Raw genomic sequence first — 26,231 nt, 5'->3', positions numbered from 1 at the left:
GTCTCTTTGGGGTATATTCCCAGTAGTGGAATTGCTGGGTCAAATGGTATCTCTATTTGCAACTTTTTGAGAAAGCGCCATACCGCCTTCCACAGTGGTTGCACCATTTTACACTCCCACCAACAGTGAATAAGGGTTCCGGTTTCTCCACAACCTCGCCAGCATTTGTTGCTTGCTGTTCTGTTAAATTTTGCTATTCTGACTGGGGTGAGATGATTTCTCATAGTTGTTTATACCATAGTTTCTTTATCCATTCCTCTGCTGGTGGATGCTTGAATGGTTTCTATCCCTTTGCTATCATGAATAATGTTGCAATGAACATGGATGTGCACATATCTGTTCATGTCACAGGTCTTATTTCTGTAGGACATACAGAGTGGAGGGATTGTTGAATCAAATGGTATTTCTATTCTTAAGTTTCTAAGAGAGCATCAACCTGCTTTCCATAAGTAGTTGCACCATTTTACATTCCTACCAACAGTTTTTAATAGTTCCAGTCTTTCCACACTCTGGCTAGCATCTGTTGTTTGCAGTACCACTGACTTGGCTCTCTGTTGCATCTCTCTAACAACTAATGGGAGCTCTGGTGGTTTAGTGGTTAGGGAGTGCACTACCAACACAAAAGTACACGGTTCAAATCCTCCACCTGCTGCATTGAAGAAATATGGGCAATCTCCTCCCATGCTATTTACTGCCTCTGAAAACCAATGGAAGGTCAGCTAATGGGTTAGTTCCAACTTGACTATACACCAAAATAGCTAATGAGCTCTGCTGGCCTTGAGGTAAGGAGCTGTGATGCCATCCCCTAAGGCATGCAGTTTGAATCCACCAGTCCCTTTGCTCATGCAATTTACTGCCTCAGAAAAAACTGCTGAAGGGGTCAACTGTGAGTCAGTTCCAAGTCAAAAGTACACAACAATAGCTAATGGAGCTCTGATGGCATAGTAGGTAAGGAGTTGCACTGCCAAGCCAAAGGCAGGCAGTTCAAATCCACTGGGGGGAAAAGCTATTTCACAGAAGAAAGATGGGTAATCTCTCACACGATTTATAGTCTCCTACAAACCTGCTGGAGGGAGGGTCAGGTACAAGTGAGTTCTGATTTGGTGGCACATAACAACAATAATAGCCGATGAAAGTGAGCTTTGTATGTCTGTAGCCACCTGAATCCCTTCTTTGGTAAGGTGTCTTTTCACATCCTCTGCCTATTTTGTAATTGAGTTGTTTGTCTTCTACTTGTTGAGGTGTTGGAGTTTTCTATAAATTTTAGAAATAAGTTCCTCATGAAATGTGTCACTAACAAATATTTTCCCCAATCTATAAATTCTTTTTATTCTTTCAGAGAAATTTTTATGCACACAGGAATTTAATTTATAGAAGGTCTCAATCATCTAATTTATCCTATGTTGATCTGTATTTTCAGTTATAGTTAATAATTTATATCATATATCAGTGTTCCTATATTTGTCCCAATTTTTTTTCTTAAATGACATTTATATTTTTAGGTTTTATACCTGCATCCCTGAGCCATCTTGAGCTTTTGAAAATATGGTGTGTGGTATGGCTCTTGTTTCAATTTTCTGCAAATAAACCTCCAGTTTTGCCAGCACCACTTGTTAAAGCAGCTGTTTTTCCCTTATACAAAGGATTTGTCTTTGTCAGAGATCAGTTGTCCATTGGTGGATGGATTTATTCTTAAATCTTTGTCATTGGTCTATGTACCAAGTACCACACTATTTTGATCACTATGGTCTTTAGTTCTTCAAAGAGGTCTTTAGGAGACTGAAGAAGAGTGAACGCTTTTGGACCACAGTGTTGGTGAAGAGTATTGAAAGGAAGAACTGCTGAAACAACAAACAAATCTGTCTTGGAGGAAGTGCAAGCCAGGGTGCTCCTCAGACGCGAAAATGGTGAACTTTCATTCCACATACTTTTGATATGTCGTCAGGAGGGACCAGTCCATGGAAAAGGATATCATGCTGAGAAAATTAAGAGTGTCCGCAAAGAAGAGGAAGACTCTCAAAAAATAGACTGATGGCATGAGACAGGGAAAGGAGCAGATCTGTGGGTCACCTATCAACAATCCAACAACTCCTGTCAGCCTAGACTGCGGAGCCACGTAAAAGGAAATCCTTGGCAACTTCAACCTTTCATCCATTTATCAGGATGCTGCAGTTGTGAGGCTTTTTGTTTTCTTTATGTTGAGGCATAATTATACCAAGACCAGAGTTGTTGCACATAAGCAGTAAGTGCTCCAGGACTTTATTTTCTGTAGGAAACATAGTTTCACCTGCATATCCTAGGCCGTTAATAAGTCTGCTTTAAATTCTGATACTCTGGGTTTTTCATATACTTCTCATTCTTCACATGGTCCAGCTTGTTGGATTACTTGCTCAGCATACAGACTCAATTACCCTGGGAAAAGGAAACAACTCTGATGCACACCTCTCATTATTGATAGGTTTCAATGACTGCTTTTTGGTGTATGTACAGGTTTTGTTGAGCACAATTAAGTGTTCTGGAATTCCTACCTATTGCAATGTTATCCATAATTTGTCATGATTTTATAGTCAAATATCGTTGCGTAGTGAATAAAATGCATGTAAACACTCTTCTGATCTTCTCAGCTTTCAGTCAAGTTCTTGTGATATCAGCAGTGATAATCCCTCATTCCATATCCTCCTCTGAACCAGATGGAAATTTTGGCAGTTCCTTGTCGATGTACTGCTTTGGTCATTTTAAATTATCTTCAGCAAGATTATACTTGTGTGTGATATTATTTAATAATGTCTGAATTTTAATCCAATTTGTGCAAAGTCAGATTATTTTTCTTTGGAATAAGCACAAATATTCATTTCTTCCAGTTATGTAGCTGTATTCCAAGTTTCTTGGCATGGACAACAGAGGACCTCCAAGTACTGCATCTGTTGAAATATTTCAACTAGTATTCCATCAATTTCTGGAGCATAGTATTTTTTCATCAAATGCTACCTCCAGAAGTGGTTTGATTTGGCCAATTCTTTTTGGTACAGTGCACTTCTTCTATCTTCCTTTGATGCTTCTTGTGCCATTCAATATTTTGCCCATTGTCTCTTTTAATATTATAGCTTGAAGTATGAGTTTCTTCTTCAGATCCTTCAGCTTAAGAAATTTGGAAAGTGTTTCCTACCATTTTCTAACTCCAAGTCTTTATTTCAGTAGAATCCTTTGTTTTGCCTGCTCAAACCGTTCCTTGCAGTCTTTTGTTCAGTTCTCTTATTTCATCATTTCTTCTAGTCAGCCAGCTCCTCTGCATGCTACAGAAAGCTTCAAAGTCTGCTGTGGCATATGGACACTCACTTTAGTCTTTTCCTCCTTTCCTGTCTTTTTAATAATCTGCTTTATTTATGTATATCTCTGATGGCGTCTCACAACTCCTATCATTGTTTTTCAGGGCCTCAGATCTATTCCTAAGTGGTCTCTGAATTCAGGTGAGATTAATTCAAAGTCATAGTTTGACTCCTGTGGACTTGTTTGCCTTTTCTTCAGCTTTGACTTGAACTTGCAAAGGAGTTCCACAGTTGACTCCTAGCCTTGTTCTGCCTGATGATATTGAGATTCTTCATTGTCTTTTTCCACAGATGCAGTCATTTTGATTCCTGTGTATCCCTTTTAATGAGGTCTCGGTGTAATTTTTTTAAGAAAAAGCTGAATTTGCAACATACAAAATTCTATCAAGTGATCTCTGGCCTTGTTTCTATCACCAAGGCCATGTTTTCCAACCACCAATTCTTCTTCCTTGTTTCTAACTTTTGCATTCCAATTATCAGTTGTTACTAATGAATGTGTGTGTGTGTGTGTGTGTGTGTGTGTGTGTTTTGCCTTTCCACTAATGCATCTGACTTACACATTTGATTTCAGAAAGCAGAAGTTGGGAGAACTCCTCAATTTCTTTATCTTTGGCTTTAGTGCTGGGTATGTGAATTTGAGCAGCAACATTACAGGCCTTCTGTCATGGACAACATTCTACCTTAGGATAGATCTTAAAATGTTCTTTTTGAAAAGATTATGACCTCTGTCTTCATCATTCTTGACATAGTAGAGCATATGATTGATTCAAAATGGCTAATACCAGCCTTTTTAAGCTCCTAATACCTCACATATTGATCTTTATTTGTCTCAATTAATTTTGAAAATTCCAAGTCCCCAGATTCATACTTACACCATCTTTTTCATAAGTATTGCTAGTGCACATAGGCATCAATAAGCAAAAAAAAAGTGAACTTCAATTCACACTTAACAAAAGTTTAAAAAATTAACATTAAGTTAACTAAGAATAAAGCCTAAAATGTCACGAAGAACATATAGGAGAAAATTTGTTGATAGATTGAATGAGGCAAAGAAGGAATTCTTAGATGAGTACAAATTACAAAACAAAAAAAATTTACAAATTCAACTTCACCAAAATTTAAAATGGTTGCTTTTCAAAAGACTACTAAAGTGAAATGACAAGTTACAGAACAGGGAGAAAAGTGTGCAAAATACATATCTGATAAAGATCTGGTATTAAATTTAAGAAAAATATTTAAAACCTCTCACAACTCAATAGTGAGAAAATTAACAACTCACTTTAAAAACCGGGCAAAAGGTCAGAAGAGACTCAACACCAAAGAAAATATATGGTTAGCAAATAAACATTAAAAAGATGCCAACCATCATTAGTCATTAGGAAAATACATCAAAACCACAAAAGATACTACCCTCCATTCTCTAGAAGGATCAAAACTCTTAAAACCAAAATGCCAAGTGGTGTCAAGGATATATAACCCCTTGAACTGGTATACTGCTGAGAGAAACGTGAAAAAGTATGACCACTTTGGAAAACAGTCCGGCAGTTTCCTGAACGTTAAGCATATACTCATTGTGATTCAGCAATTCCACTTCTGGGTAGGATTTTATTGAAATAAAAACTGCACACAAGTATTTTAACGGATTTATTCGGAACTGCCAGTAATGGGCAACAATTAAAAAATGTAACTGATTAACTTATTTTAAAAATACAGTAAACATACACAATGGAATGCTATCCAATAACAAAATGAAGTATTACTAATTGTAGCATACTAAGTTGCATCACACACACACACACCCCTGGCCACAGTGATATGTTCATATCGTAAGCCTCAGCACCTGTGAGTATGACCTTTGAAATAGGGTCTTTGTAGATGAACCCTAAATCCAATGAATATGTCTTTATGAGGAAGTTCTGATGGTGGAGTCCACAGAGGGTTGTGCTGCTAATGCAGAAGCAGCACCTCTCTGGCGGTTCAAATCCATGGCAACTCCGCAGAAGAAAGATAGGCAATCTCCTTCCATACGAGTTAGAGCCTCTGAAAACCCAGTGAATGGTCAGCCATGAGTCAGCAATGAGCGAGAGTGTTTTCACAAGAGAAAGGGAAGGAAGGCTGAGACACACAGACCTACAAACACACTGACATCCAGGGGGAAAGGCCACGTGACAAGGAGGGAAAAGCTGAGTGATGAAAAGCTGGGGAATGCCAGTTACTGCCAGTAATCGCCAGGGGCTAGGAGGAAGCAAGGAAGGGTTGTTCACTAGAGACAGTACGGCTGTGCCTACACTGTGATCCTGGACTTCCGGCCTCAGAACTGTGAAAGAACTGATTCTTGTTGTTTTTAGCCACCCAGCTTGTGGCTGTTTGTAACAGCTGCCTTAGGTAACTGACACATCCAGGAACACAGCTGAATCTCAAATGAATGATGCCAAGTGACAGCAGGGCCTGAAAGATTCCATACTTCACCATTACACTGACGGGATGCTCTGGAAGGGGCAAGACTATGGCTCAGAGATGTCCAGGTTCTGGAGACTAATTACAGAGGGTGCAGGTTAATCACAAAGGAAACTTTTTAGGTGGATGGAATTTTTCTACATCTAGAGTGTGGAAGTGATTTTATTCCAGAGAACTGTAGATTTGAAAAAAGAAGTGTAAAATTGTACCTCAATAAAGTTTACTTTTTAAAAAAAATCTGTGCTTCTGAGGTTCTCTTTTTCTGAGCTGGACAAGGGCTCTTATCAGTGTAATCAGGGATAAGGTTAACAACAAAATAATGATAGTTTCAAATTAAAATGCTATGGATAAAACGTTGTTACTATACATCATCAAGTCGGAACCAACCCATACCTGACCCTCCAGTGGTTTTAAGAAGCAGTAAATTACACAGGAGGAGAAAGAGCATCTTTCTCCTGCAGAGCATCTAGCTGGGAGATTCGAACGCCTTTGGGTTGGCAGCACTATTACTACTAAGCCAATGAGAAGGGAGCACTAGTGGCCTAGTGGCAAGAAGCTGTTTTGCAATCCTGAAGGCACATGGTTCGAATCCAGCAGCTGTTCTGTGGGAAAAGGATAGGCAATCTCCTCCCTCGCAATTAACTGCCTCTGAAAACCTGCCAGAGTCAGCTATGGGTCAGCTCTGACTTGATGGTACAAAACAAGCCAACAAGATGGACTGACACAGTGACTTCAGCAATAGGCTGTAATGTGTCAGAGATGATGAGACGGCACAGGACAGGACAGGGTTCAGGTCGGCCATTCACAGGGTCATGATAAGTCATACTCAACTTGACAGCACTTAACAACAAGCTATCACAGCTCCCTAATGGATAAAACAGAAAACCATACATGTAAAAATACATGAATAAATGTATAAATTGAAGGTTTGATGAGAAACCTCCTTCAAAAAATAAGTATAAAAGGGGAAAAAAGAATTCACTCTGGAGTGGGAAAGCCTAACATGCATTGTACTAATTGGCCATCAATGCCATCGAGATGACCATGAATTCCATTGAGAACAGGACAAATGGAAATCTCGCATACATGGGACACAGTAACAGCATCACTTAGTTTGAGTCCTTCCAGAGGTGCAGAATCAGAATCTAATAATGAAGAGACATCAGCTAAGCCCTTGATGAGGGGCAGTCAAGAGGTCAACAAAATAACTGGCCTGTAATCTTCAAATGTGAAAATACACATTTTTTTTCTGTAAAGAAAACAACAGAACACCTCTAGACTGAATGATGCTAAATAGAATGACAGCTAAATAAATGTGATTCCACGCTGAAAGCTTTTGCAATGGAGGATAGTTCTGGGACAATTGGTGAAACTTAGATGGCGTCTCAAGATTAGATAATAGTAATAGATCACGGTTCATTTCCTGATTTTGCTGACAGTATTTTTGGTAATGTAGGACAATGTTCTTTGTACATAGGAAGTACACAGTGAAATATTTTGGAATGACAGGCCATCAAGCCAGCAATTTATTCCCAAAGAAATCAAAGCAATTTATTCCCAAAGAAATCAAAGAATAAAATTTTTTTAAAAATTTTAACTATACTTCCTTCCGACTTTTGTGCAAATTTATTATTCTTCCAAAGTAAAATAATCATTGTAAAAAGAATCCCCTGCTGAGGATTGAATTATGCTCTACTTTCCCCCAAAATATGTCTTATAAATCCTAACCTCTCTGCCTATGAAGCTTCATCTCATACACTGGGCATGTTGTAAGGAGGGGCCAGTCGTTGGAAAAAGACCTGGAAAGGTGGAAGGCCACTGAAACATAGGAAGACCACCAACAAGATGGGTCGACACAGTGACTGTAATAATGGGCTTGTATATCAGAGACGATGAGAACATGCAGGACAGGGCAGGGTTCAGAACCACTGTTGATAACAGCACCTAACAGCAACAGCATGCCTGTGGGTAGGCAGAATCCCATTTCCAAATGAGTTTTCTTTGCTATATTAATCATGGATAATAAGTGTGGGTTTTATTTTGTGTCAATCTCTTTCTTGGTTTTGCTTTGTATTAGAAGCAGAATAAGAGGGACATTGCAAAGAGTACTAGGGGAAGTGAGGGAGGTAATTGCACAATAATAAATGAATATTTTAAAAAATGAACTGGGAAAGGAGGAAGGATAAAAGGGGAAGGGGGTAATATATGCAACAATGAATGAATGAAAATCTAACTTTTCTGTAAACTTTTGTTAAAATCACAATTTACATTAAAAATTTTATTTAAAAGTAAAAAAGAAGCAAAAAAGTTTACTGAGAGACAGAGAAAGTCTAGACCGGAAATATCCATTGTCACAGAGTGAAAGCCGGTGCTCTGCCAGACCACAAAACAGGATACATTCTGATATCGCTGGATCAGGATCTAAATTACAAAATTTATAACTGGCTGAAAGATCAACAAGAGGATATGGGGGGGGGGGTTTGGCAGCAGTACGCCCCTAACACCTAAGTGGGATCATATAATTGATTAAAGGTACATGTCATTTGGTTTATGGCAGGTCTCAGGACAGCAGACAAATATTATGGCTCTCATTCATGTTTGTTTCTGAAAGTCCACCGTAAAGATTTAGAAAATGTTGTCTCAAGACTTATTTTGCATCCAGTTGTCTGCAATGAAAAAAATAAAAATTCTTTGGGACTAGATTACATATCCTGCACTGGCCAGGCCTTGGAGAAAAAGAATGTCCTTGAGTATACAGCCAGGCCAATCGTCACTGCTGAAGCGACTTCCACTTGCAAAGGCAGTGGTTAAAAATCCGGCATGTAATCCAGACTCATGTCAAGATCTCAAAATTGAGTGAAGGCTCTACCTTTAGACTGCCCTGTTTACACACAAACCAAAGTGCTAAAGAGCAATGATGTCTGTTTCACAACCAAATCATGCCTGATCCAAGCCATGGTATTTTCAATTGCTTCCTGCACATGTGAAATGTGGACATCAGATAAGGATAGTAGAAGACTGATGACTTTGAGCTGTGGTGTTGGAGAAGAGAACTGAAGATTCTAGGGACTGCCAAAGGAACAAACAGATGTCTTAAGAAAGAGCAACCACCCTGGTGCTTGGAGGCAAGGATGGTGAAATTAATATACTTTGGGCATGTTCTTAAGAGGGGCCAGTCCTTGGGAAAGACATTCTGGGAGGAGGGGGAGGGAAGACAAGACATTTTGCTGGAAAAGGTAGAGGGTTTGTGAAAGAGAGGAAGACCCTCAATAGCCTATCAGAGTTTGAAGGACGAAGCAAACAGAGCAAGGTTCAGAGCAGTTGCTTCCAGACTTGCACATTATAGTCGACTCTATGGGACCAAATGACAACATATCCAAGCCAAGGGCCTCTGATTTTAGATTGTCCATTACCCTCCTCATGATAACAGACTTTTATTTTAATTTTTTTTAAATCACAATTGGATTGATGTGCTGTCTTCTGCATGGCCATGTCAACAGTTCCCTTAAGTGACTGGGTTTGGGTTTTTGTTTTTTTTCACATCAAGCCTTGAAGACTCCAACTAACAAGGCACCATCTAATTTCCTCACCAGGCCTTTCAACTGTACCCAGTCTTCAGTGATCCTCTTAGGACAGAGGGGGCTGGAGTCCACTGACAGAATAAGGGTCAACAAGATACTTGAGTAGCCTTCTTAAAAGCAGATTAGTTGCCGCGTCAAAATATCAGCAGTCATTTCAATCAGCTATTCTTTCAATTGTGGAATATAGATTCCTAATAGCATGTTCTGACAAAGCCACAAACCAATCTCTTTTGAGATCTAAAAAGGCTAAACAAGCAAGCAGAGAGAGATGGGATAAGACAGATGCCAAGACGCCTGGAAACCAAGGAAGCAGCAGCTGAGGCAATGGCCTTCACTCAGAGCGAACAGAAAGAGAAGGCCTTCTTGCCTTTAGGAGTGCTAGTGGCTTAGTAGTAAAGGGCTGCACTGCCAAAGGTATAGGGTTCAAATCCACCAGCTGCTTCATGGGAGAAGGATGGGCAATCTCCCTTGTGATTCACTGTCTCTGAAAACCTGCTGAAAGCCAACTCAACCATACATAAAAACAAATGTCAAGAAAATTAATTTTGCTTATTAAAACTATTCACTTGTAGCATTTCTGTTGCAGTAGCTCTAGACAACTAAGATACCGTTACCCCAACTATCTCTCAAAAAAAAATACCCTAGAAAGAGCAAGGATTGCCATTTCATCCCATTCCACAATGACAGATTTTAGTAAAAAACAAATGGCCAAGAGGACAATCTGGAAGCAGGGAACAGGAGGGAGTATCATAGTGTTTAGTATAAAACCAACATGTATGCTGCCCAGCAACAATGCTGTTGTTGTTGTTGTTGTGTACTGTAGAATCAGAACGGACCCACAGTTGACCCTCCAGTGGGTTTTCAGAGGCAGTTAATCACAAGGGAGGAGACTGCCCCTCCTTCTCCTGCAGAGCAGCTGGTGGCCTCACACTACGTGCCTTTGAGATTGCAGCACATCTTAACATTAGGCCACCAGAGTTCCATAAGAGCTCTTTTCCCTAAAGAGGACAAGCTTTACCAAATCTGGAAGCAGGGAATAGGAGGGAGCATCATAGAGCCTTAGTGTAAAACAACCACACATGCTGCCTGGCAACAATAGCTGTTAAATACTAAGCTGATTCTGACACCTCTAAGCTGTCAGTTCTGAGTTTCACTCACCTGATAGCAAAGTTTTATTACGCACACAGAGAATTAACATCTTAAAAGCAAAGTAGCCTTAAAGACAACATTTGTGGTCTGCTTCAATTATACTTCTCTGCTCTATCAACCTATACTAACTAGATGGCTTCATCTGGTTCCCCAACCCCTTTTCTACCATCTACTGTGCATGTCCGCATTCTGTGCAATGAGAATATCTGGTCTCTGATAAGATGAAGACATGAAGCTGTAACTCATATCAAAAGGTCTCTTATCTAAGAAGCCAGGTGACCACTGATGGAGGAGATCAGAATGGTGTGTGGGTATAGACAGTTTCCTTTTATACTGGCTGTGAAGGAGATTTAGAACGCATGCTCTAAAGTCTAGGGTCGCTTGCTCAGGAATTTGGGGGCAGGGGTCCTGTCAGAAAGTGATTGGTCCAGGGTCCAATATGACCTTGCCAGGCTATGGTCAGGCCTTATCAGGACATTATTAGGCCTCCTCAAGGTAAGGTCAGGGTCAGGCCTTGGGCTAAGTATTTGGGGTGGGCGGGAACTGAGATATTCTTTCTCTACCACAAACACTCTCAAATGAAGCCCCAGTACAAGTAACATCCTTCTTTTGTAACATGGCCAAACAAATGAATTCAGTTTTCACAAAAAAAGAAAAAAAACCAAAACCCAAACAGTCCTTTTAAGAGGGGAGGCATCTGAATGTTTCATCTTCAAGTATCTCTCTCTCTCTCTAACCCCCAGTTTTTCAGAGATGAGGCTATCTAATTCAGATCAGAACATTAATACCATATACCCTTGTCTGAGACACCAAGTCCATATTGCTTTGAGCAAAGCTCTTCACTGATGAATGATTAAAACACCCGATAGCACTATACTAATCTGAATGCAATGTAGACCTTTTCTCTACCTTAGGCCTGTGCTGTCCAATGGGGTGGCCACTAGCCACAAAAGGCCACTGACCAGCTGAAATGTGGCTAGCCTGAATTGAGATATACTTTATAAATTATACCTTGTATTTCAAGGGCTAAACTACATCTTGTATTTCAAAGACTTAGTTTAAAAAAAATGGGAGACAGAGAAGGAAAAGATGAAATTTCTCACCAATTTTACCATTGATTTCAAGTTGATACAACATTTTAGATATATTGGGTTAAATAAAATTTATTACTAAAACTAATTTAATCCATTGCTTTTTACTTTGTTAATGCTGAGTACAACTTATAGTGACATGTGAACAACAGATTTGAGATCCTGTGTCCTCCTCTCTATCTTGAAGCCCACTGCTGCAGTCCCTGTGTCTGGCCACCTCCTTAGAAGGGGTCTTCCTCTCTTTCATCGACCCTCCACCTTTCCAAACATGACCATCAGTGGTTCACATTGTATTTCTCCCCAAGATTTTTTGTGAAAATAACATTATCTTATGCCACAGAAACTATCCAAGCATACAGACGGACTCAACCAGAAGACCCTCTTAGCAACAATGAATCTAAGAACTGATCCACAGAAGTCAGTCTGTGTGCTGTGCAGTCCCATCTGCGCAGACTCCCTCCAGCCTGCAGAAAGCCTCTGTATGGAGTACCTGAAATGCCGAGGCACTGCTACGCAGCTGGCTCACGTTTGGCAAGGATCCTCCATGATACTGGGTAAGGCGCAACTGCTGAAGCTTCTGAAACTGGACCTGAAGATGGAAATGGAGGGAAAACCAGCTCAAGACCTTTTACAGGTGACAGGAAAGGTCTGAAAGAAGCATCAAAGTACTTTGTACTAAAACAGTCTAAGAACGAAAGCCCTGGTTTCAATTTCTTTTCTACATTTCAATGATCACAATCTTCAGGTTTCCGGTGCTTTCTGGTTTTTTTGCTAACACTATTTTTTGAAAGAATTGACTTGTATTCCACATACATATCCCACGTCATGATAGAGGGGCAGTCTTGCATAAGGATGTGTAAGCAAATAGGCACAACTTTAACAGAAAGAATCAATTAAAGAAAAACTAAGATACTAACTCTGACTCTAACACATTAACTCTTTTCCTTTCTTCATTTACATTTATGTGTAACGCTTGCATAATCATGATCATAACAAATATAATCCTGCATGCTTACATCGCAAGCCTTTTCTGTTATTACACAACAATTACTTTTTTTTTACACAACAATTTCTAAACAGCTACTAAGTCTTCTAAATTATTTCCTTAGAACACATTGCAAAGACTAATCAATGACTACATCTCTGGCTATGGGCTCTGGATAGCTCTTCATATACAATGCCAAAATGCTTTCCTAATGGGTTTACCAGTTTTTATATGAGAAAAGTTTCACCAAAAAACCTAATATTGAATACTCTCATTAACTGGAGTAAGGAAGGAAGCCAATTTAACAGATATAAAATGGTATCCCACTGTTTTGGCATGCCTCTCTTCTGTAATTCTTTCATCCCTTCATTTTTTAAAACACAATGAACTCAGTGCAACAATGAATGAATGAAAACCCAAAATCTCTGTAAATGTTCATTAAAACTAATAAATTTTTTTTTAAATTAATTTTAAAAAACCCCACAGTGAACTGCCTACATATAAACTCCAAAGCAATCTGACCTAGTTTTTAAGAGTACTTTTCTAAAATAATAAATTGATTTTGTGGTTATATAACCCTTGGCACCTAGAATTCACACAGGGAAGAAGGAAGCTATCGATAGGTGCCCTACGGCGCACTGTTATCCTTTTGTGACTCTGCCTGTCATTGTCTAATAATACTAAAAGAAAAATAATTCCCCCCAAAAAACCCAAAACCAAACCCACCTCTCCCAGACTTGAGCTCCCAACACTGGGCCAAGGGCTGTCCTAGGATACTCTGCACAATTCTCTCCTAACCCTTCCACAATCGTGCATGGGAGCCTGCGTTATTCTGCTTCTACAGCCCTAGTTCATTAGCTCGGCCAAAGCCAGGCAGGAGCCCAAGCCTCAGCTATTTGACTCAGAGCCCACACTCCTATTCCACCATGCTCTTTCCTGTTGTTCCCTGTTCAATAATCACACCACTACAAGCTCAGACACAAACGAGGTTTGGTTGCACAACAGCATTGTTGAGCCTATGAAGCTCTCTGGTTTTGTATTTACCTTTTGTTATTAAAATGTTCAAATACATACGAAACATAGAGTTGTATAATAAAAGCCCATTTACCCATCAGCAACCAGCGTCAACAATTAACAACGTGTGCTAAAAAACAGCTTTAACCTCTTTTGCTATCCCCAGCACTCTGCTCAATGAAATCTCAGGCATCCTATTATTTCATATTTCAATATTCATTTCCTTAAGATAAGGACTTGTATTTGTTTGGAAACCTTAAAGGTATTACAAATCTTTTTGCTACTTTAATTTTCCTAAGCCAACAGTGTTTAACTTCTCAAGCATAAGTAGTCGGGATACAGTTATAAGCTATTAATCAAAACCTAGATCTGAAAGTCAAATAAGGGAAGGAACTTTTCCATTCATGAGAGGAATAATTTCTCTTCATTTTAATCTTTAATATTTTAAATTGCAGAAGCACTTGATTCTTTATTCTTTAAGCTCTCTAGACAAAAACAATGGTCATGTTGATGGAAAGTCTTCTATTCATACTCTTATGGTGTCGGTGTTATTGTTGCTGTTGATTACCTTTGAGTCGAGCACGACTCATAGTGACCCTATGGACAAAAGGCCTGAAGTCCCTCTATAACTAACGATATTTATCAAAGTTCATAGAGTTTCTGGAGGCATGCTGTTTAGGAAGTGGATGGTGTCATTACTGCTGATATTCTCAGTGACTTCTCAGACCCTTAGGTTATGTTTCTTTTCTCCTCTTCTGAACTTTAGAATGACTGGCTAGACAGAACTCTGACAGACTGTCTTTAATACCTTCAAGTTTACAGGTGATGAAAACGAGCACCAAAGACTAACCAAAAGGAGAGGTCACAAACTGGCCGTACACAGGTCACAGCTAAGCTGGAATATTATGTCCGACACTCAGGATGTTGGCTTGCTCAGTTTTATATTCTAGTTTTAAGATTGAGAGAGTCCACATAAGTCTAAACCTCCAGCTTCTCTTAATTAAAATAGGCAACACTGAATCCTTTTTTTTGTTTGTTTGTGTTTTGCGGTTTTTTATGGCAAAATGGACAGAGCTAAGAAGTGGCTACTTAAACAGGCTCTCCTGTTTGCCCAAGTTCTTACTGTACCCTATTACTCCCCAAATACTATCCAGAACTACACTCAAAACTCATCAGCATCCAGTCAGAGCTAACTCATAGCTGGCCCTCAAAGGGTTTTCGGAAGCTATAAACCCCACAGGAGGAGACTGCCCAGCATTCTTCTGAAGAGCTGCGGGTGCAAAAGAGGCACTGCCTTTGGATGCGCAGTGCAACTCCCCATGGGCCACCCTCCAGAGTTCCCAGAACCAGCTGCCAGCTGTCATCTCACTCCTGGTCCTCTTCCTTCATTTGCTCTCCATTCCTGACCCTGTAATTTGAGTTGGAAACCTGTGACATACGGCCATATATACTTTAGAGGAATATTTCAAAGCAGAGAGTACCAGAGAAATATCTGTGGTTCATCGACTATGCAAAGGCATTTGACTGTGTGGATCACAACAAATGGGCTGACTCTGAGGAGAATGGAAATCCCAGACATATGATTGTGCTTATGCTTAACATATACTTGGACCAGGAGGCAGCTGTCAGAACAGAGCAAGGAAACTGTGTGGTTCAAAATCAGGTATGATGTACAGGGACAGGCCAGGGATGTGACTTATCTCCATATCTTTTCAATCTATATGCAGAACAGATCATCGGGAGGCTGGGCTCTATGAGGAGGAGGGTGTCATCAGGATTGGAGGAAGACTCATCAACAGCTTGTGTTATGCAGATGACACAAGCCGGCTTGCTGAAACTAAGGAGGACCTGAAGCACCTGCTGCAGAAGATCAAGGATTGAGGCTCAACACCAAGAAAACAAAGGTTCTCACCAATGAGCCAATTAGCAGAATCATAATAAATGGAAAAGAGATTGAGATTGTTAACAGCTTCAGTTTGATTGGCTTCACAATCAACACTCTTGGTACCAGTAGCCAGGAAATCAGGAGCCTAATTGCATTGTGAAAGTCGGCTGTCAGGAACCTCTCCAGAGTACTGAAGAACAAAGATGTCAGCCTGGAGGTTAAGGTGCGCCTGATCCAGGCTAAGGCCTTCTTAATTACCTGCTATGCGTCAGAAAGCTGGACAATGACTAGGGATGATAGAAAGAGAATCGATGTCTTTGACCTGTGGTGCTGGAGAAGAGTACTGAACATACCGTGGACCACCAGGAGCACAAACAGCTCCGTTCTGGAGAGGGTGAAGCCAGGCTGCTCCTTGGAAGCAAGGATTCTGAGGCTTTACCTGACATACTTTGGGCACATTACAAGGAGGGACCAGTCCTTGGAGAAGGACATCATGCTTGGAAGGGTAGAGGGACAGCACAAGAGAGGAGGACCCTCAATGAGATGGATTGATTCAGTGACTAGGATAATGGGAGTAGGTGTGTCAGAGACAACAATGTTGGCACAGGATAGAGCAGGTCTCAGGGCTATTGTACACAGGGCTGCTACGGAGTCACAAGCAACTCAATGGCACTTAACAACAAACAACAACACTAAATAGGGAGTTCTGGTGGCCAAGTGGCAGGAAGCTGAGATGCAATCCCAAGGCATGCAGTCTGAGGCCACCAGCTACTCCATGGGAGACTGATGGGCAATCTACTCCTGTGACATTAACTGCTTCTGAAAATCTGTCAGAGGGTCAACTATAGGTCGGTTATGATTTAACATCACACACCACGACCACCACCACACTAAATAAGATCCAAGTCCATCTAATTTCTTAAAAAAAAAAATAAGCCCTCTCAAGATTCAATATATCTTCAATCAAAATCTCAGCAGACTTTTAAAATTTTTAAAATAAAAATTGGCAAACTAAATCTACTGCCCCTGAGTCAATTCCAATTCATACCTACCCTCCAGTAGGTTTCTAAGACTGTAAATCTTTATAGGAGGAAATTGTCCATCCTTCTCCTATGGAGCACGCGTGCGTGCGTGTGTGTGTGTGTGTGTGTGTGTGTGTGTGTGTGTGTGTGTATTCAGACTGCTGACCTTCAGGTTAGTAGTCTTTGTGCACTTTGCCACCAGGGATGCTTTAAAAATTGACAAGATAGTCATAAGATTCATAGCTATGGGCAAAAGTCCCGGAATAGTCAAAGACATTTTAAAAAGGAGCAGAGTTGGAGGATTTATGGTAACCTGATTTTGAGATTTCCTATAAAGCTGTAGTAATCAAGACAGGGTCTCCAGTATGGAGCCTCCAATAAGTAAAAGTTGGATTCTGGAAGGTAGGTTGTTTTGTTTGACAGTCAGGTGTAAACTATTTGGTCCTTTTTTTATTTAGTTAACAATCAGGTGAGGGCTAAGGGCCCAGTAGGCAAACCTTTGTATTTAAATGTTGGTTGGGTCCTGCTTAAAAGGCTACAGTTTAAAGCCTCCTCTGTGAAGCAGATGGATTCAGGAAGGTAGGTTGTTTTAATTGATAATTGAGTGTTGGGAGTGATTGGATAATATCCATATATATAAATGGAAGACCCATTAACCCTACTATTATTCAAATATATGTTCCTACCTCTAGAGCCAAAGAGAAAAAATTTGAGAATATTTATCAAATCTTGCAGTCCAAAATTGACAGAACATGGAAAACTGGTGACTGGAATGAAAAGTGGAAAACAGCAATGAAGGGATAGTAATTGGAAAATATGGGCTTGGTGATAAAAATAAGGATGGAAATAGAAAGGCCAAATTTTGTATTGACAATGATTTATTCATTGCAAACACCTTTTTTAAAAAACAATGATTTTACACATGGATCTCACTTGATGAACTGCATAGGAGTCAGACTGACTACCTTTATGGAAGAAAATCCTTGGAGAAGCTCAATATCAGCAGTCAAAACTAGGCCAGGGGCAGACTGTGGTTCAGATGATCAATTACTCATTCAAATTGATGCTGAAGAAAATTAAAATAAGTCCACAGGCACCATGATATGATCTTCAATCTATTCCATCTGAATTTCAAGATGATCTTAGGAATAGGTTTGAGGAACTGAACACCAATGATCGAAGACCAGATGAGTTTGGGGATGATATCAAGGCTATCATTCATGAAGAAAGCAAAAGGTCATTACAAAAACAGAGGAAAAAGAAAAAAACAAAATGGATGTCAAAAGAAATTCTAAATATTGCACTGGAGCCTTGAGAAGCCAAAACAAAGAGGAAACATGCAGAAGTAAAAGAGCTGAGCAGATTTCAAAGCGCAGCTCGAGAGGACAAAGAAAAGTATTATAAGGGAACTCTGGTGGTCTAGTGGCTAGAAGCTGCACTGCAATCCCAGAGGTGCATGGTTCAAATCCACTAGATGCTCTGCTGGAGAAGGAGGGACAATCTCCTCCTGTACCAGTCAGATCTGATTTGATGGTACACACACACACACACACACACACAATAATAAAATAATTTTTTAGAAAAGTATTTTAATGTAATATACAGAGAGCTGGAATTGGAGAATAAAATGGAAGAACTTGCTCTGAATTTATCAAGCTGAGAAAACTGAAAAACAAATTTAAACCTCGAGTTATAATACTGTAAGATGCATGGGCAATAAAAAAGCATCAAAAGAAGATGGAGGCAATACACAGAGTCACTGTACCAAAAGAACTGACTCTGAAAAACTTCAGGAAATACAGTATGAACAGGAGCCAATGGTAATAAAGAAGGAAGTGGAAGCTGCATTGAAGGCATTGGCAAAAATAAGACCCCAGGAATCAATGGGATACCAATTGACTTGGATGCACTCACCAGTCTATGCCAAGAAATTTAGAGGACAGCTGTCTGGGCAATGGATTGGAAGAGGTCAATATTTGTTCCAATTCCCAAGAACAGTGATGCAACAGAATATGGAAACTATTGAACAATATCATTAATATCACATGCAAGCAAAACACTGCTGAAGATCATTTAAAATGGCTAGAATAGTACATAGGGAACTGCAAGAAGTTCAAGCAGGATTTAGAAGAGGTTGTGGCAACAGGAATATCACTGCTGCAGTCAGATGGATCCTGGATGAAAGTAAAGAATACTAGAAAAATGTCTATTTGTGCTTTATAGACTATGCAAAGCCATTTGACTGTGTGGATCATTACAAGTTGGCTTACACTGAGAAAAATGGGAATCCCAGAGCACTTAATTGTGCTCATGTGAAACATATACCTGGACCAGGTGGCTGTTGAGCAAACAGAGAAGGGAAACACTTCATGGTTTAAAATTAAGAAAGGAGTGTGTCAGGGTTGTATTCTCTCTCCATACTTATTCAATCTGTATGCTGAGCAAATTATTTGAGAAGCTGGACTCTATGAAGAAAAAAGTGGCATCAAGATCAGAAGGAGACTCATCAATAGCTTGTTTTATGCAGATTACACAACCTTGCTTACTCAAAGTGAGGAGAACTTGAAGCACCTGTTGCAGAAGATCAAGGACTACAGCCTTCACTATGGACTGCATCTCAAGGTCAAGAAAACAAATATTTTTACCATGGGACGAACAGGCAACATCATAATGGATGGAGAAGAGACTGAAACTGTCAACGGCTTCATCTTACTTGGATCCGCAATTAACACCCTTGGTACCAACAGTCAGGAAATAAGGAGATGCATTGCACTGGGAAGTCTACAGTTTGGGATCTCTCCAAATTACTGAGGAGTAATGTGGTCAGTTTGAGGACAAAGGCGCTTCTGATTCAGGCCATGGTCTTCTTGATTGCTTGCTATGCATGTTGAGAGCCGGACAATGAATTAAGAAGAATTGATGTTTTTGAGCTGTGATGTTGGGGAAGAGCACTGAACATCCCGTGGATGGTCGAAAGAAAAACAAATAGTCTTAGAGAGCGTGCAGCCAGAGTGCTCTTTGGGGGCAAGAATGATAAGGCTTCATCTCACATACTTTGGACATGTTGCTAGGAGGGGCTATTCCTTGGGGAGGGACATCATGCTGGGAAGGGTGGAGGGTCGGTGAAGGAGAAGAAGATCCTTGACCTGGTGGACTGACACAGTGACTGCTGCAATGGGCTCTGCTGTGTCAGGAGGTTATGAAGGTGTACAGAACAGAACAGAGTTCAGGTCTGTTGTTCATAGGGTCGCTATGAGTTGTACTTGACTTGACAGCACTGAATAACAACAATCAAGACAGTAACTGAAGAAAGAGGCAATATAGATCAACGGATAAAAGAAAGAGTCTAAAAATAAGTGCACACATACATGATCACTTCATATTTGACAAAGGTGCCACAGCAATTCAGTAGAGAAAAAAAGTCTTGTCAACAAATGCTTCCAGTATAACTGGTTAGCCATACGGCAATAAAAAGTGATGGAGTGTACATTCAGTGGTGACAGCGAGATGCCAGCCCCATTTCTGCCAAGCCATTCCTTCAGAATAAGAACTATATGAGATACCTCAGCGGGTCACTGAGAAGTCACTGAGAGGGAGACAAAGCATGTGAAAGGTTTTCCTCAGCGTCTGGTGAAGGGACAGTCCTCAATATTTAGCTCCAAACTAATTTTTCTTCTTTCCCTACTCTTTTGTCAAAGGCCTCACTATGCCATGACATATCTATTATTTTTTTGAACATAAAAATGGTGGTTTTACACAAATATTCAGGCCAAATGAATGTTCCAGCCTGAAGTGATGCATGTATCCTGTGGTTTTTCAACACCACAAGTGGCCCTTGTAGCTAAACTTTGGGAACAAGCTCGCAGCCTGTCCCCATTTCCTCCTCAATGCTTTGTAATCTTTCATCCAATATCCTAAGACTTCAGCTGCTTTCACCATGGTTACCGATGACCTCCATCCACATGACTAACCCACAGGCCATGATCTTTAGCTAGACCAAATCGGCAATGTCAGGTTCAGCTGGTTTGTATTCCCCTTTCTTTGTAACTTTGGCTTTTCTCCTCTCTGGCTATTGAACAGTCTTTGTTGGCTTCTTTTCCTCTGAAAAAATATTCAACCTCCATTGTCTCTGAGTTGGAATGAACTCATTGCTGACCCACCAGAGGGGTTTCAGAGACTATAAATCAAGACTGCCCATCTTATTTCCTTAGAGCAGCTGATGGATTTGAACTGCCTGCATTTGGGTTGGCAGCAAAACTCCTTATTAGGCCATCTCTTCTTTAAATGGTAGAGCAGTTTGGGCTTATTCTAGGCCCATTTCCCATTTCACTCTATTGTTGATGTTGTCACGTGCCATTGAGTCAGAGCTGATTCACAGGTGACCCTCCAGTGGACTTTCAGAAGCTGTAAATCACATCAGAGGGACATGCCCATCCTTCCCAATGGACAAGCTAAATCACATGCGTTTGGGTTGGCAGCCATCAAGCTCCCTTTTAGTCCCCCATTAGGGACTACTCACTACTTCGCTCTAAGCAGTTTCTGCTATTGCCTGAATCACTGATGCCAGGTGATCTCATTTCTCAAGGAAGCCAGAGTCCAAATTTTAATGTTAAATTCCAATATTCATTGCTGGCCTTCATCTTTTCCAAATACATTCTGGGTCCAAAGAAAACAGATCAGAAGCCCAAAGACAGACTGTAGGCCACCATTTTGCAGCAGCTAGTCTAAAATTCTTCCTAGGTAGCTGAATCTCGCCTCATGGCTCTACACCAGGGATTCCCAGAGTTACAGTATGAGCCTAGCCTTCCCTCTTGAGTGACAGGTTCACATAAAACAACTCCTATTGGACCATCTTTACATAAGGGCCTCTCACAGGCACCTGAAACTCAGCATATCCTGACTGCCAGACTGCTTCTTCCCCAGTGCTCCTGGGCTTGATGCAGGGTACTCTTGGAATGGCTTCAGTCCAAAAGCTAGAGATCATCTTTCCTTTCCCCGCATTCCTCTCATCCACTGACAAATATGGTCCTTTACTGTCTCTAAGGATCCATGTGTTCACCTCTGTGCTACCACCCTAGCTGGTGCCATCATCACCTCTCCAAGACGATCAGTCAGCCTCAGAACTCTCTCCACAGTTTCTCCTCTATTCTGTCTAACACTCTGGAGCATGGAGGATCTTTTTAAAAATGTGAATCTCCCCTGGCTCAATCATACATTGACTTTCCACTGTCCGTGGTATCAAATCCCAAACCCCTGTGAACCTCTCCAGCTTCATCTCAAATCACCTTTCTTGGGCCTTTACTAATCCACTGTTATTGTGCCTGGAATATTTTCCTCCTCCAACATACATACACCATCAAATACCTTCCCTGGTCTCCTAAATCCTTTAGGCCCCCAGAAGTGACAACACCCAATCACAGACCTTTGTGGAGTCATCTATTCACCCTTTTTGTGACAGTCATCAAAACACAGGCTACTTATTAAATAACTGTCTTCCCCAGTGAATCCTAAGCAAACTGTGCCTGGTTTGCTCACTACTATCTCCCTAACGTCCATCACAACTCTGGCCAATACTAGGGACTCAAAAGATAATTGGTGCCTCACACACATCATTAGCCATATAGTAAAGGCTCAGATACTGCCAGTGAATACAGACTCTTTTCTAGAATACTTGCCTCCACTTTTCCCCCTCTCCTTACCATCCCAGGCACCACCACTGAATGAATCCTCCTCAACAACTCAACTCATTCCTGTCGAGTCGGAATAGCTGAAGCCTCTAGGGAATTTTCAGAGAGTTTAAATCACACAGGAGGAGACTATCCATCCTTCTCCTGAGCAGCAGCTGGTGGATTTGAACCGCCTGCCTTTGGGTTGGCAGTGCAACTCCTTACTGACTAGGCCACCAGGACTCCCTTAATCCACCTAACATTTCCTTTTCACAGGTTTCTCACTGCTTCTTGATAAGGCTGAACTCACAACGTTAGAATGAAGAAAACCTGTAACTTAACTACATCTACTACACACACAATATTTAACTCCAAATCTGAATAAATGATTTGATTACTTCAGAAGTGCTTAAGCCCAATGCAGGAAACAAGGGGAATGACTGCAAGGTTCACTCAGTGATGTGTATTCCATCAGTAGCAACGTTCATCATGAGCTGACAATGGGAAGTTGGATCCCTCAAAGTTCACAGACATACTACTGGGAATCTAAGAATTCTCTATGTGTAAAGTTTTAATTCTGTGGTTTCATTATGGCAATAATCCTGCTTATAAATAAGTAAATATTGCTAGGCTAATTCACTGTTATTATTTGTGTTTATGAACAAAATTGGGCCAAGTAATACTACTTTATTTGCAACTGGCTAAACATCTAACATCTCAATGATGCCCTAAGTGAAATGCAAAAGACGTCATCACTTTTAGTAATGAGAACAAGAGAAAAGTGGTTGAATTCTGTTTTCATATGGGCCAAAGTTGATTATTCTTGCTAAACTCAAGAAAACCTGACTGCATGTAGTAGGCAATTAGTACAACATTCACATTCAGTTCAGCACCATAGCATCTGTTACATTTAAGTTAATTTATTGCATTTGTCATTTTGCTTATGTTTATTTTGTGCATGTGTTTTGGTTTATAATTGTATCACAGCTATAAGTAAAGAACACTATGTGGCTTAACAAGTTTCTGTTTGGGCCTATTTGGGTAACATCAACTGATTTGAGTGAACATTGAGGATCTGTGAAAATGTGTCTTTAAAAGAGTCTGCATTTCTCATACCCTCACTTGTCAAGATGCTTTAGAGATCTGTAGTGGGAGACAACTGTAAGTAAAAAGATATGTATGCATCAGTAGGGAGCTCTATTTGTTTTTGCTCAAACATTCTTCTAGGTGATGGATTCAGATTGCATACCTTTATATCCTCAAAGCGATTTTAAAAAAAAATTATATATATATAGTCACCAGGGAACAAGTTGGTATGTGCCATCTCGTTCATAAAAACCCTTTTAACAAGAGATCTCAACTCTATCCTATTCTGTACCATCCCCCTCATCTCTGACAATATATTTTGCTAATAAGCTTAGTTCTTTGAAAACTTATAATCTATAATATGGTATAAATTCCTAACTAGTCATTGCTAAGCCATTACATCTCACACTAGGATTATGCTGGATAAATACCTTATTTTCTTTGCATTTTAGTTTATGGAAGAGTTTATTTTTAGTTCACGTGTATTTTTTTTTTTAAGTAGTACTCTGAAAAGTAGTACCCATGGTGGACAGTGTTTGGTAGAACTCCCCGATTAAAACAAGCTTGGAAGCAGGAGTGGCATCCACTTCTGAAACAGCTTGCTTCCAGAAACCCTATGAATTTGGAGAAACAATGTAAGTTATACAAGTGTTCAGGTCTTTTGTTCATAGGGTTGCTATGAGTCTCCTATGACTCAATGGCAATTAACAACAATAATATAGGGAGCTCTAATTGTTTTTGGTCAAAATTCTTTTTTTTTCTTTTTTTTATTATTAATTTTAATGACAATTTACAGAGATTTAGGATTTCCATTCATACATTGTTGCACTTTTTGGTGAAACATTCTTCTAGGTTGTATATTCCTGGTCTGTCTACTTGCTGTACAGAGGTAACTCATGCTGTGAAGCTGAACACTGTGATATGATGTGTCAGATGCGATAATGGTTACCCATGGTGTGGACAGTGTTTGGTAGAACTCCCCGATTAAAACAAGTTTGGAAGCAGGAGTGGCATCCACTTCCAAAATAGCTTGCCTCCGGAAACTCTATGAACCTGGAGAAAGGATGAAAGCTATACAAGTGTCCAGGTCTCTTGTGCATAGGGTATCTATGAGTCACCCAGGACTCAATGGCACTTAACAACAACAATAGGGGCTCTGGTGGCTTAGTGGGAAGGAGGTGCACTGCCATCATAAAGGTATGAGTTCAAATCCACCAGTTGCTCCTCAGGAGAAAGAGAGGCAATCTCCTCCAGTGCAATTTACTGCCTCTGGAAATCTGCTGGAGGATCAGTTATGGGTCAGTTCTGACTCAACGGTATGTAACAACAATGTACATATATACAATGTTCATACATTATGTATATAAACAACATATAACATAGGCCCCAGAAAAAATCTTCAGCTTTCACTCATTCTCTTCATGGCGTTCTGAGCTTGTCACCTCCAAATCTAAGCACCATCACAAATATGACTCTTGGCAGGAAATAAATCAGTGGAGATGGTGAGACCAGAAGAAAAAAAATCCTGAAACATTAATCTTTCTTTATAGATCCTTTCCCCTCAGTTTTGATAGAAATATCTCACTTTTTCCAGAACTTCACCAAAATGAAGCACCATCATAAATGAGGCAAACGACAAGTTGCAGCTAAGCCCAGGATGGGGGCCTGTGAAGGGAGGGGTGTGGATCCCGACAAACTAAGAAGTTGGCAATGCTTTTGAGGGGCAACACCCCACAGCTCCAACTGATGGCCTCTTAGGGGAATTCAAGACTGTGTTACCAGGTCTCCCAACTTTAAGTAAACAAACAAATAAGGAACTTGAGGTTTTATGTGGAGCTCTCTTAATTTAAAAGTACTGGCAATAGATTAAAAAAAAAAAATCCAAGTAGTGTGCTGGAAAACAAGAATGTTTGCAGCTAAGAGAGGCCGGACCATCAATCTGCAGCTTTGCTCCTTGCTCTCTTTCAAGCTACTGCACAACCCACTCCTTCCCGCCCCCAGAATTTTCAGTTTCCCCCATCCTCCTGATGGTCCTTCAAGGTCAGCCTGCAGGATCTTCAAGGCCTGCCCCGGTCTTGCTGACCCCCCCTTCTCTGTAATCCTGTTGGTGACTCCATCCTCCACAGCTTCACTTAACTGTTACTCAACCTCGCCCGGTGTTTGTCTCTTCCAGCTCGTTTTATTACTCATTCCTCCAGGACCCTCGGCAGTCACTGCCTCGCCTCAGTTCTCACTGAATACCCAGGGTGAAAAAAGTAGGTTGGACCGAATAAAAAGCACCTCAAGGAGTGAAAGTGGGAAAGCCACACGGAATCACATCATGATACCAAGACCTCAAACCACCCAGGGAACAGCCCTGCATGGACCTGCGCGCGGAGCTGTCCCGATGGGGAGGGCGGGCCCCTCGGCTCCTGCGGCCTCCGCCGCCCAGGCCAGAAAAGCTCGCTAGTGGACGTTCCGGGCAACGAGACGCGGCGCTGCCCCAGGCGAAGCGCGGCTGCTTGGCTTCGGAGCTGTTTGTGATTTCCCCCCGGGGCTCCCGGTCAACCTCCCCGTGGGCCTCCTTCACCCCGCCGCCTGCCAGCCGGGCTCTGCCCCTTGCCCAATCTCCCCGCACACCCGAACCTGAGACCCTCCCACCTCCGCCGCGATTGCAAACAGCAAGCAGGCGTCAGAAGGCGGCGGAGCGCCGAGGCCTCAGACGCCCCGGCCCGCTCTCAGGCTCCGGCTCCCGGGCGCGGCCCCGGCCCGGCCTCGCCATCGCCTCGGCCCCGCGACCTCTCACCCGCCGAGCGGGTCCCGCCCGTGACCGCCCCCGCCCGAGCCGGCCCAGGCCCTCACCCGCGACAGGGTGAGGTCAGTCATGAGCTGCTCGAAGACCCGAGTCTCCTCGGCCTGCCGCTGCGTGTGCAGCGCGATCTTCTCACTGAACTTCCGCGGGTTGGCGCTGCCCGAGCCCGGCGAGGCGG

The 26,231-nt window shown here is 41.2% G+C and overlaps 1 protein-coding gene across 1 annotated transcript in view; it reads right to left on the bottom strand.

The window, feature by feature from the left end:
* CRTC3 (CREB regulated transcription coactivator 3) overlaps positions 1 to 26,231 on the bottom strand; it is a 199,847-nt gene that overhangs the window by 140,504 nt on the left and 33,112 nt on the right. The window contains exons 3-4 of the mRNA XM_006885211.1: positions 26,104 to 26,231; positions 12,095 to 12,193 (exon numbers count right to left, since the gene is read on the bottom strand). Of these exons, the coding sequence (XP_006885273.1) occupies positions 12,095 to 12,193; positions 26,104 to 26,231 (227 nt within the window). The remainder of the gene's footprint in view (positions 1 to 12,094; positions 12,194 to 26,103) is intronic.

Source organism: Elephantulus edwardii, unplaced genomic scaffold, assembly GCF_000299155.1.
Source record: "Elephantulus edwardii isolate Elephantulus edwardi_28Jun2011 unplaced genomic scaffold, EleEdw1.0 scaffold00041, whole genome shotgun sequence".
Taxonomy (NCBI): Eukaryota; Metazoa; Chordata; class Mammalia; order Macroscelidea; family Macroscelididae; genus Elephantulus; species Elephantulus edwardii.
This window is presented reverse-complemented; position numbering and strand designations above follow the sequence as displayed.